This window comes from Crotalus tigris, unplaced genomic scaffold, assembly GCF_016545835.1.
Source record: "Crotalus tigris isolate CLP2741 ecotype Arizona unplaced genomic scaffold, ASM1654583v1 scf7180000017666.379230911805:20528666, whole genome shotgun sequence".
NCBI lineage: Eukaryota > Metazoa > Chordata > Lepidosauria > Squamata > Viperidae > Crotalus > Crotalus tigris.
The window spans coordinates 5,604,838-5,617,975 of record NW_024096552.1 but is presented as its reverse complement, the minus strand read 5'-3'; the positions used below and the strand labels follow the sequence as shown (position 1 = coordinate 5,617,975).

At 40.1% G+C, this 13,138-nt stretch overlaps 1 protein-coding gene across 2 annotated transcripts in view; it reads left to right on the top strand.

Moving 5' to 3' along the window:
* LOC120305174 (E3 ubiquitin-protein ligase TRIM11-like) overlaps window positions 1–12,944 on the top strand; it is a 37,240-nt gene extending 24,296 nt beyond the window's left edge. Inside the window, exons 1-7 of one of the 2 annotated variants that reach the window (XM_039336609.1) lie at window positions 2,435–2,888; window positions 7,439–7,534; window positions 8,210–8,428; window positions 9,827–9,849; window positions 10,197–10,315; window positions 11,063–11,095; window positions 12,008–12,831. In XM_039336609.1, the coding sequence (XP_039192543.1) occupies window positions 2,475–2,888; window positions 7,439–7,534; window positions 8,210–8,428; window positions 9,827–9,849; window positions 10,197–10,315; window positions 11,063–11,095; window positions 12,008–12,522 (1,419 nt within the window). In that variant the 5' untranslated portion in view covers window positions 2,435–2,474 and the 3' untranslated portion in view covers window positions 12,523–12,831. Of the gene's footprint in view, window positions 1–2,434; window positions 2,889–7,438; window positions 7,535–8,209; window positions 8,429–9,826; window positions 9,850–10,196; window positions 10,316–11,062; window positions 11,096–12,007 lie in introns of those variants that run through there. The other variant, XM_039336608.1, reaches the window with a different exon arrangement.
* Window positions 12,945–13,138: the final 194 nt, after the last annotated feature.

Here is a 13,138-nt window from a genome sequence, read left to right as displayed (position 1 = left end):
CATCTCCCCGTTTTTGGGGAGCAGGGCCTTTGAAATAGGGGTCTGTGAGAACCAATGGGGGGATGGGATTGGCTAGCAATGGAAAGGCCCCTCCTTTTTTGTTGGGGGGAGAAGTGAAGGAGGAAATGTGGGTGGAGCTATTGGGAAGGAGAGGCCAAATGTGAATTTTAGAGGCAGCTGGGCAGCGAGTTTGTCTTGGAAAATTAGGTCTACAAAGTTGAAGGACTTGACATACAGCCTTTGCCAATCCATAGCAGCTCTAAACAAGCCTAGTTTGCTTTGCCCAGCCAAACTCAGTTCAAGTAAGGTTACCTAGGTTTGTAAATATGGTTGCAAGAGAGGAAAAGACCTGTTGAACGGGAGGTATGAGCTCAGGGATTTTCAGGGTCTGCAATCAATTTCATCCTACTTTTGATTGCAATGCACCCATTTATTTGTGGCATTTCATGCCAATAAAGGGCCACTGCTCTGGATATTATTATAGGCGTCACATTTAGAGGGTGAAGATAGTATTGTTCATGGGTTGTTGTTTTTTTTACCCTGGCTATACATAGATCATGGTGGTTATGGGTTTCATGGCTTTTATGGCAGTAAAACAATAACAGTAATTTTAACTGTTGGAAGTTTTCATTTGTAATTTTGATAGTGCTTAGATTGTGCTCTGGTGGTAGTGGGGGTGCATTTTAAATAGAAGTTTTGTTTCTTTGTACTGAGAGACATCTCTTTTTACATGGATGTTAATAATAGTAGTAATAATTTAATCTAACGATAATAATAATTCCTGAAAATGAAATAAGCTCTCTCACAGGCCCACTTACAAATCACTGAATGGCGTTGCAGAAGTATTAAAAAAATAAACTCCGCTGAATTGAATCGAATCCTGGTGATATCATGAACATGTCCATGAAATTTTTTTGGTACCATGATAGTGATTTGCCATGGTCTTCATCTGAAAGATTTAAAGTTTCTTTTATTTATAGCTACAGTCCAAGAAAGCTAGTTAAATATTTTAATCACATAAACGGAGAAAAAAAGGAGGAAATAAAAATAAACTATCAGGCTACAATCAAACATAGTGCTTTTGAATGGTGATCACAACTGAACAGAATTTAATTCTTTTTATGTAGATTGTGATGAATTGATCTGCTAATAAAAAAAATCATCCTACACTTAGTCAATTAGTGTAAAAAAGGATGCTACAGCAAGATATAGAGAAATGTTTTCAGTGATTTTATTAAATAGGATACGGACTTTAAAAAAATAGATAATGGGATTTTGCTATACAGTACTCCTCTTTAACACATTTGATGATAACATGTTAGATCTTCCTAGATTGAAGGTTTTCCTGCAATAGAAATATTGGACATTAAAAAGAGATTTAAATGTGAATGTTCTGTAAATTAGGCCTAGCTTCCAAGACCTATATCTGTTTAGTAGTGGTACAATAGTCACCTTCCTTCCTTCCTTCCTTCCTTCCTTCCTTCCTTCCTTCCTTCCTTCCTTCCTTCCTTCCTTCCTTCCTTCCTTCCCTCCCTCCCTCCCTCCCTTCCTCCCTCCCTCCAACATAGAAAGGTCTTTACCTGGTGCCAAAATGATGCCACTGTGGGGTGACAATTGAAGGAAGGGCATTCCATTTTGCCACCACTGAAAAGGCAAAATAAAGGAAAGGGCTTGGGAGTGTCTATGTCCCCTCGGGGACCCCGTTGTGGCTAAGGAAGCCTCCCCTCAAAGCCCTTGAACAAAGGGCCTATAAGATGTTCTCCACCCACCAGGTTCCCCTCACCCCATGGGACCCCGTCTTAGATTAGCCTGAGACTACTAATTACTCTTTCTATCCATTTTTTTTTGCCTTAAGAGACTTTATTAGTCTACTCTAATCTGAAGATTTTCATCCAGCCATGCTGGTTCAGGAGTTCTGGGAGTTGAAGGCCACAGGTCATAAAGGGCCCATTGATTCCCCACCTCTGCTTTAGCAGAATGCTTGGATCAATAATTGATTGGGGGGTGGAGGGAGAGGCCGTCCCAAGAATGTTTGTTTCTCCCCAGTTTTTAAACCCCCCCCCCCATTTAACAGGATCCTGGGATCAATTCTAATTGATAGGGGGTCCATTCCATGGATGTTTCTTTCTCCCCAGGTTTTTTCCAATATATTTTCCTTTAGCAGAATCAATTGGGATCAATTGTAGTTGATCGGGAATCCTCCCACGCATGTTTGCTTCTCCCCAGTTTTTAAAGGAATTTTTCCTTTAATGAGCTGATTGGGCCAATAATAATTGATCGGGAGTCCGCTTTTTCCCAATTTGCTTTTTTAAAAAAATACTCTATCCTTTAAGAAGTCAGCGACGCCGACCGCAGCACCAACAATAATTCATCTCGATTTCCCGCTTGGACACAGCCCAAAGGCGGTCACCTGATTCATAGGAAAAGATGAAAAACTAACTTTCTCTTTCCTTGTCTCGGCGGAGGAGGCAGCGATGGCGGCCGAAGCTCCCTTGCAGTATTTGCTGGAAGAAGCCACCTGCTCCATCTGCCTGGACTATTTCCAGGACCCCGTGCTCATCCCGGAGTGCGGCCACAACTTCTGCCGGGGCTGCCTGACCCGCAGTTGCGGGACGTCGGAATCGGAGGCTTCCTGCCCCCAGTGCAGACAGACCTTCGGGCCCCGCAACCTCCTCCCCAACAGGCAGCTGGCGCGGCTGGTGGAAATGGCCAGGAGATGCGAAGATCCTTGGGGCGAGGAAGGAGGGAGCGTCTGCCTTAAGCACCGGGAGCCCCTCAAGCTCTTTTGTAAGCACCACGAGACCCTCATCTGCGTGGTCTGCAACCGATCCAAAAAGCACAGGGACCACTGGGTAATCCCTGCGGAGGAGGCTTTCCAGGAGTACCAGGTAGGAATCAGCCAGGAGGAATCCTTAAGGAGAGCCATCCAGTGCCAGCACTAGTTACATTTGGAGCAGTTTACTTGCTTCCTGCTGCTTTATCCCACCCCTGGCCTCTGTTCCTGCAATTTTTAAAAAACAGGTTAACAAGTAGTCCTCAGCTTACCAGCATTCATTTAGTGATGGTTCAATGTTACAACACCACTGAAAAAAGTTATTATGATCAGTTTCCGTACTTATGGTCGCTGCAGCATCCCTGCTTCACTGATCAAAATTCAGATCCTTGACAACTGTCATGTTGCTGTGTCCCAGGGTCCTGTGATCACCTTTTGAGACCGTCTGATGAGCAAAGTCGATGGGGAAGCCAGATTCACTTAACAGCTGTGTGATTAACTTAACAACTGCAGTGTTTCACTTAACAACTGTGGCAAGAACGGTTGTAAAATGGGACAAAACGTCACTTAACTGTTATGCTTAGCAGTGGAGAAATAGAACTCTTTTGCCAGCTCACTTTTTCTAAGGAGAGATAAGAAAGATCTAATCTAAATATCAACAACAGGATTAACTGGCTGAAGTTTAAAGATCAGATGGGGAAGGAAACACTAGTAAATTTTCTTTCAAATGACATTTTTCTACGTTTGCTATAGAGCAAGATCATCATAGAGTCCTTCAAAGTCTTGAAATACCCAAAAATATTCCTGCCCAAACTTTTGTTTCTCAGTGGCTAATCTGATGCTTCTCAGATGACTGCAACTGGGAGACTCAGGCAACTCACTTACCTGCCATTACAAGTATTCTTTTACCTCATGACTTTGCATTTTATACATTTATAAGGTTTTCCACTTAACCTCACAAATTTCCCTGCGCTACTCAGAAATTCCAAAGAGCCAAAAGAAACTCCTGAGCTGAGGTTTCAGCAAAGAAAATAACTTTATTTTGGCCGAGACAGAGTTGGGTAACCTTCTCCCTCTTTGTGGCTGCTTAGACTCGCAGTGTTTCTCAACCTTGACAATTTTAAGGCATGTGGACTTCAACTCCCAGAAGTCCACAGCCAGCAAGGCACATGCCTTAAAATTGTCAAGGTTGAGAAACACTGGCTTATAGGGACAAAGGCACACCCAGAAGAGACTTTTTCCACTTTTTATGCCTTTTTCAGAAGAAAGAGAGTCAAGTCTCTGTACCAGGAGCAACGATGCACAGGAAAACAAATTCCAAGGTGATGGCTCATATACATGAATCCAGGCTTGCTCACCTCCCCCCCCCTCCCTATTTCTTGGACCATTGAACCTTACCTTGTTCCTTTCGTGTAAGCAATCTCCTGTATATTTAGCATGAAACATTTACTTTTTCAGTATACATAAAACACTTACTTCTATCTATAAAACTGCTTGCATATAAAATTTTATATAAAATAGCTACAAAATAACTACCAATATCAAGCTTAAACGTAATAAAATCATAAGCAGAATGAGGTCCATTCACACTGATAAAACAATAAAATAAAAATAGGAAATTAATGGAAGGAAAAAGACAGGAGGAAAGAAAATGTGAGATACAAGGGAAGAAAGAAAAAAAAACGTTGACTTCTGTCTTTTTAGCACAGAACAAGATAACAACATTTGAGCCTCAACTTTTTACTTTTCCACATTAGTATATAACTAGCTATTTCTATAACAACAAATTTATCTGATCAGCAAAACCAAGGTCATTCATTTTTTTTCATCACAAGCACAAAATCCAGAAGTGATACCCAAATAAAAAGCATAATTATGTATATCTGCCTCTTTGAATAAAACAATCAATTTAATCATTTCTGTTTTATCTTCCTTGCTGTGGAAATAATATGTATTTCTATTTCTACTTAATAATCTTTATTAACTATCACTATTTATATTTAAAAAATTCACTGTATTCTTTCAGATTGTTTAAAGGGAAAAATACTTTTTCAGCTATTTTAAAGCGCTAAACATTTATTTAAAATGTTTCTAAAATCAAAGCTTTCTAATGCATCTTTTAAAAAATTCTGTCTTAACCTGTGTACTTTAAAGTTCACTTTCAGACCAATACAATTCCAACTAACTCCAATTAACTCATTAAATTTAGATCATTCCCTGCAAGTTACCCTCATAGAATATTTTTTTCCTTCTTGTAAACATCCTTTTTTAAAACTCTAAAGTTTCTTATTTATGGGAGGTAATTTGGATTAGAAATGTTAAATTTACGCAGGCTCAAAATTTGAGGGAAAATTTTTATAAAATGTTTTATAGATGGCATCTAGATCCTAAAAAGTTGTCTTGTATGTACCCGAACCTGCAACCTAAATGTTGGAGATGTGGTTGCTTGGATGCAACCTATTTTCATGTTTGGTGGACTTATAAAAATATTAAAGCTTTTTGGATTATGATTTGGTGGAACATTCAAAAGGTTTTTAAAAGGAAGATTAAGTTTACTCCCCAGTTATTTCTTTTGGGTATTTTTGTGGATTTTGATGCTAAAGAAACTATTTTAATGTTGAATTTAATAACAGCAGCAAGATTATTGGTGGGTCAATATTGGAAGAGGGAGGGGGGAGGGGGGCGGGAGGATGGGTTAGAGCAGTGGTTCTCAACCTGTGGGTCAGGACCCCATTTGGGGTCGAATGACCATTTCACGGGGGTCACCAAACCATGCTGTCCGCCATTTTTTTCCCCTTTCCCTAGCTGTTCTACTCCCTCTTATTGGTGGCCACACACCCACTTGGGGGTCACCACAACATGGGGAACTGTATTATGGGGTCACGGCATTAGAAAGGTTGAGAATCACTGCGTTAGAGGTTAAATAGTTCAGATAAGTAGAAATAGTTTTATTGTATATAATATTGATGTTTTAATTTGGAGAGAGGAATTGCTCGGGCATTTCCCCTGGACTGCATCCAGAGTGAGAAGATAGGAGGAAGGGGAGAAGTAAGTAGGAAGGTTGAGGAGAAGGAGGAGAGGGGAAGAGTGAGGAAGAAGAGGGAAAGAGGGAAGTGAGAGAAGAGGTTAGAGGGTGGATGCGGTTTGGGGGGAAATGGGTGAGCAATACCGAAAGTTGTGTGTATAAATTTATTTTACTCTTTATCTGAAGTATTTTTTATGAAAGTAATGTAAAATTGAAAATAAAAATTTTTTCACAAAAAAACTCTAAAGTTTCTTTAAGCTAATAGATCTTTTTCTCTATCTTGCTTTTAATATACTTTCAAATTCATTTTTAATAATATTTTACAAACTTTATAAATTACTTGAGCATTATATATAAAGGAAAAAAATATGTTTTCAAATTTTAGATTAAGACTTTCTTTCAGTTACAAATATCAAACTGAGCTTCTCTTTTTCTCAAGGATTTCTCAACCTTGTTAATTTCCATGAGAAAAAAAGTCCCAAACTTGTTCTTTTAAAAGTTGCAGATTTTCTTGGAGCCCTTCTTTTAATTGTGTTGGGAGGTTTATATTTAAGCTATCATAATAAAAATTGGTGTCAGGTTTCTATTCCAAAATTGCAGTTGACTTCTCTGCATTGTCAGCTACTTGTGCAATTGCTTCGGTGGTTTGGTAACTTTCTACACATATTTATATCTCTGATGAAGTTTGAGAAGCTTTTTAAAACATCTTTGGAGCATAGTTGATCTATGAACTGATGGATTTTATGTAAAGATTTTTCAAATACATCTCTAATACTTTGCTCCACCATCTTCTTAACGTCCTCTTTTGTCAAAGAGTAGCATTTTTTAAGAATTGCTGGCCAGTCAGAAATATAAAAATCAGGAAGTTTTAGTCACCCACAGCAAGCTACAAATTACTAAAAATAATAAACTAAAACCACAACTTTCTATCCTTAAATATTTCTCCATCAACTTTTAAAAAAATAGAGATTCCACATTTCCTTATTTTAGCTTGCCTTCTGCAGTCTTCTTCCTTGTTGTTTAACAATGAAGAAACCGTCAAAATGGTGCAGATCTTCAAAAAGGAATAATAGGCTACGACTAAAGAGAACCTCTTTTAGCTTAGTAAAGATTAAAAGTCCTTAAAAATGATTACGAAATGAAAGGCACAACACTGTTTGAAAAATAAATTCCAAAATAGCTGCTTCTTCAACAACAAACTGATTGCAGAGCTGCCCCAGTTTTGGGCACATAAACTGTTTCGAAGCAAAGCTCCTGAAACTACTTGCAGACCTTTGCTGTATCAGAGGATCTTATGGGATAATTCTAGGACTTTCCCTAACCCATAGGGGTAATTTATACTAAAGGAATGCCGGTTTCTTCTGTTGGTAGTTGAAAAAGCTACAGTCCAGGGAAAAATGCTTCAGGGATCCTTCCCTGGGTGTGTTCTCAGCTGTCCATCTTCTCACCAGAAGTCACCATTACAAGTATTCCTCGACTTAGAACCATTCATTTAGTGACTGTTCAAAGTGACTGTTCGAAATTTGGAAACTTGGCAACTGCCATGTATTTATGATGGTTGCATATATCTTCTAATTAGGTCTTCCCTCAGATGTAATTCTTTACGGAAAAGAAACTCAAATCTTGTATTTTCTCTTCAGCTCAAGGTTGGGGATTGCCTGAAGGCTCAGAAGGAAGAGAAAGAAAAAATAGCTGCATACAAAACCGAAACAGAGCAAAGAGTTCAGGAGATGCTTGTAAGTATTGATCCAACTGTGAGGAGCTTCTGAGCTAATAGGAAGGAGAACATCACCCGCCTTCTTTAATAATAGGCAGCCTGTTTGTAAGTAGAAGTTCTGACTGAAATGAAATTCCAGTTAAAGACAGTGTTTGGGCACAGAATGTGTTCTTAACCTGGGGACTGTATCTTTGGGATGTCAACATTGGCTGAATGAGTCACAGTTGTGTTAAGGACACCTATGAGCCATATTTTATATAATGGGTTTGGTTTGCATAATAAATTAATGCAAACCATATTTCATCTTACTGAAAAAAATGTGAAATCGAATAAATAATAAAACATCATAGGAAAAAGAAACAAAAAACATTTGAAAAAGAAAATAATGCATCGATAGAATGCAAAAATCAAAACATTTTTCTGTCTACTTTTGTGGAATTCCTGATCTCCCAAAGAAAATGTTCATGAGAGATCATTTAAACTGGACCTTTTTTCGGTTTTTAGAAACCTTTCCCCCTATGTTTGTTGATGTCAAAAAGGATTTTTTTTTCTCCGTAGACTAGGAAATTCTCCCATCTTGTTTCTGGACTCTTCAGGGAATCTGTTTAATTATTATAACAATAAAAATAATTAAGTGAAATAATTAAAATAAAATAAAAACATGCCTTTTGCTTTTTCTGTCTTTTTGTTCTAGGACCAAATCAAAAAAGAGAAAAAAAACGCAGTGGCTGAATTCAGAGAACTACAACGGTGGTTAAAAAGACAGGAGAAGCTTCTTCTGGCCAGAATGGAAGAGACGGAGAAGGAGATTCTGGCAAGAAGGGACAATGGTTTGGCTGGACTGTGCTCTCTTGACGATCTCATCCAGGAAATAGAGGAGAAGCATCAGCAGCCAGCCAGCAAACTCTTACAGGTCAGGCAGGAAGTTGAGATCATAGAATCACAGGGCTGGAAGGGACCTTGGGAACCTGCAACCATCAAAAATACCATCAGTTGCCAAGCGGCTGAATTTTGATTACATGACCAAGGGGATGCTACAGCAGTTGTAAGTGTGAAAAAGTCAGGTTTTTTCAGTGTTATTGCAACTTTGAACGGTCACTAAATGAACTGTTGAAAGTTGAGGGCTACCTGCAATGGCTAATATTTAATTCAGAAAAAGCAGGCCATGTGAAAAGGAAGAATTCAAAGTGTTGGTCAGCACCCTTAATGGTTTTAAGAATGCCCGCTGAGGGGTTTTTTCAGTGCCATTGCAACTTTGAACGGTCACTAAATGTAAGGTGACCAACCGTCCTCCTTTAGGGAGGACAGTCCTCCTTTTGTAAGTTCTGTCCTCCCTTGAAAAGTGTCCTCCTTCATGTCCTCCTTTTCGATATTTGAAGACTAATTTGCAGGGGTTTTTTTTTTCTCATAGAACGCTCAGAATGGCGTTCCGGCACCTTTTTTGATGTTTTTTTTTTCAACTTTTGCATGAGCTGTGCTACTTCCCGCTATTAGCTTTCGAAAGCCAATAGGAATTGCTGCTGAGCGCGCCAAAACACCCGGCTGCCAAACTTTGCACATGCAAGTTGTCTGTATTATTGTTGCAATGAATAAAATGTTTCTTTTATTTACGATATTTTTTATTCAATTTATTTGTGTCCTTTTCATTGTAAAAAAGTTGGTCACCTTACTAAATGAACTGTTGAAAGTCGAGGGCTACCTGCAATGGCTAATATTTAATTCAGAAAAAGCGGGCCATGTGAAAAGGAAGAATTCAAAGTGCTGGTCAGCACCCTTAATGGTTTTAAGAATGCCCGCTGAGGGGTCCTATTACCAATGAAGGGACTTGGTGGTGGGTGTTCTTTGTAGGGTCTCCCTTCCCCTTAATCTCCAGGGCAAGGAGAACCCCAAAATTGATGGCCTTCTACAAAGTTAAAACCACTTGGATTTTCCAAAGTGCCTTGATTCCAGAAGCATAAACGCAGGGAATTTTTGTATTTTATTGATGCATTATTTTCTTTTTCAAATGTGTTTTGTTTCTTTTTTCTATGATGTTTTATTATTTTTATATATATACTATAATCTTTCTAATTCTGTTGAATTCAACCGGGGTATAATTTTTCTAAAACAAGAAAATAAAAATAAACAGTACCTTTCTAAAATAGGTGAACTGCTGGGGAAAAAAGAGCAGTGGGATTCTTTTAAATAAAAATGGAAGTATATTTTTGTTAGTGTCTGATTGTACAGAGGTTTCTCTCATTTATTTTATGAATATATGAATTTCATTTTCTGCATAGGAAATGGCTCAGTGGTTTCTCTCTCTCTTTTTTAGGACATTGGAAGCATCTTGGAGAAGTAAGTGAATCCACCCTCCTCTTTACAGTCTCAGAGATCAGCAGTTTTCCTATTTTGGAAAGTTCTGTTTGTATTTTGCAGTAATTTAATTTAAAGACAATGTATTGTATTTTAGGGCCTTCTAGCCCAGCCCCCTGCTCAGGCAGGACCCTATACCATTTCAGGCAAATGGCTGTCCACTCTTTTCTTAAAAACTTCCAGTGTTGGTTGCTAAGAAATAATCATAAATAGAGGATTCCATGTAACTCTATTCATCTCTATTAAATTTCATGGTATTACTTTTAACCCATCAAGATCAATTTGAATGTTAGCCCCATCTTCTAGTCAACGTTGTTTTGCTCTGCCAGGTACCAGGCAAAGAAAACATTTGAGAATCCAGTGGATTTACTTTTAGAGCCAAAGTGGACAATCTGGGACTACAATGATGTCACTGTGCTTCTGAAAAGCGCCATGAAAAAATTGAGAGGTAATAAAAAAAAATGAATTTTCCGTGTGAAAAAATGACAAAGTTTTCCCCTCATCCCAGTCCTCCCCTTATGACCAGTTTGTCTTCAGCCAATGCAGAGCCACACAGGTGTTTTGAGAACCGCTGAGATGTTTGGGATAGTTCACATTCCAATCTCAGCAGGCGTGGCCTTGAGCGCTGGCACAAACTAGTTCTGTACTTCCCTGATCTTTGTCAAGCTGTCATCCCCACTCCCTATTTCCCATCACATCCCCATACTGTATATCTTTATAGTCCATTTGTTCTCTCCGTGCCCCCTCCCCCTTAGTCTTTGATGGCAGGATGCCACTGAGACACCAAGCTGAAACTTGACACCTTTTCTTTTCCCAAGGTTGTTGAGAAAATCACTGCAGTTAAGTGAATCATATGATTGTTAAGCTAATCTGTTTTCCCACATTGACTTTGCTTGCCAGACAATCCCTAGGAAGGAGGCAGATGACAATCCCAGGACCCTAGGATGCTGTAATCACCATAAATACATGCAGGTTGCCAAGTGCCCGAATTTTGATCACATGAGTGGGGATGCTGCAACTGTCATTAAGTGTGAGAACTGGTCATAAGGCACTTTTTCTAGTGCCATTGTAACTTCCTTATTCCTTATTTCCTGATTTGAGTCAGAGGAAGGGAAACCAGGGTAGCTGTAGGGAGGCCCTTCTGTTGCTCCATTTCCAGTGATGAGATGCTAAATCCCTCCCTTTTCTTCCCCAGATACTCTGGAAACTGGATTTCAACTACAGGAAGGTAAATATGAGACTATAAGAATCTCAGTCACTTGCTATTTTAAGCTCCGATGCCAGTAATGTTAAGAGAAATAAGAGAACGTTAAGAGAAAAGTAAAAAAAAGAGAAATATAGGATTAGATACCTTAAAGCAGAGGTCCCCAACCTTTTGGGCACCAGGGACTGGTTCCGTGGAGAGAACCAGAGGTTGAATGGTTTTGTGTGCTGCCTGCATCCCACGGATGGGGCTTTGCTTGTTTGTGTGGACCGGTTACTAGCATGCCACGGCCTGGTTCACAGCCCAAGGGTTGGGGATCCCTGTCTTAAAGACTATGAAGATCCAGTCAATGTAATCTAGATGATTGAAGTCATTTTTTGTGTGGAATGAAATATCTAGGCCTTTTAGAGACCAAGTGCCCAAAAACTGGCCCCGCCCCTGCCCCACCCCCTGCCCCACCCCACCCCGCCCCACTGCCCGCTGGGCCATTCACCACATCCAGGGCCCACTGCAGATCGCCCAGCATTGCCATGGCGGCCACGCCCTCAGCCTGCGCCCTGCAGCATCAACTGTGCGCGATGGGGCGTTCGGGCAGACACTGTCTACACTGTCTGGCTGCCATGTCCTTGGCTGCACTGCTCCGTGTGGGCCACGCTCAGGGGTGACTCTCCTCCGGGGGCTGCTGGTGAGGAGGGGGTTGTGGGGGGAGACAAGGCTGGGGCAACGACACGTGTGCCCACAGAGAGGGCTCCGAGTGCCGCCTCTGGCACCCGTGCCATAGGTTTGCCACCACTGATCTAGGCGAATGGGAAAGTATGGGTGAGTACTGCAAGTAACATAGAATCCTCTTGATTTTACTTGGTCTTTGGGGGCAGAAAGACAAAAAACCAGGCCTGCAGCTGAAGTTCTTGTTTTTCCTTCCCTTTCCCCTTACAGTGAATATAATTCTGGATCCAGACATACCCCATCCTGGATGTCTTGACATCTCCGAAGATCAAAACAGCATCAAAGGAGTTAAGCCAGTTAAAGCAATATACCCTGCCCCACACTGGAAGAGATTTGAATATAATCCTTATGTCCTTGGCTGTCAGAGGTTCTCAACAGGGCGACATTTCTGGGAAGTTATTGTAGGAGATACAGCAGGATGGGGTGTAGGGGTTGTCAACAAGCCAGTGAACGTAACAAATGGTGATTTGCAGACCAGACACTGGCAGATTGGGGAATGGGGAGGAAAATACATGGCCATTTCTCCATCAGTATATTCTGAACTGGTCCTCAGTGAGAAGCCCACGAGGATCCGCATCTCTGTCAACTGTGAAGGGGGACAAGTGAACTTTTTTGATGCCAGGACAGCAGCTCTGCTCCATACATTCTCAGATGCTTCCTTGGTTGGAGAGACCCTTCTGCCCTCTTTCTATTTGTGTGATGGCGCCTGTATGACATTCCCCTAAAAGAGGGGACATCAATAGGCAAAACGTATTTGCTAAGCAGTAATCCCTGAAAACCTTTAAAGCAGACTTGCCTTAGCTTTTTGCTACTAATGTACATCTTCCTTTAGTGTTCTATGCCAGCCTGATTTTCTTGCAGTTAGGTGGCCTTGTAAATGAAAGGAAAGGGTCACTCAATCAATTAGTCTATAAGGGAATAACCTGATCATCATTTCTATTTGTCTGGATAAAAAAAATGAGGTGTCCTAGGAGCTTTATAGGCTTTAGCATCATGTGTTCAGGTGTGTAAGTATTAAAGTTACCTTACAGCTATACTTGTAAATCATGTGTTTTTTATACGTCTGCCACAGCTCTCTATACCATTTATGTATCATACTTTTTTGTGTACTATTAGTTGCAATAAATAATTATGCAGGTGTGCATAATTTGGTATATTCTGTAATCTTTCCCTTTCTTTTCTTTCCTTCCACCTCTTTTTTTTGTTTCCTTTTAAATAACACATAGTTGTCCTAATCCAACAAACCCTAGCAGGGCTTTAGCAAGTATTAGACCTAATATAAGCTTTACAGCCTCATAGGCTGTTTTTTTTTCTCCTGACAAATCCTAGTACTGCTTCTGA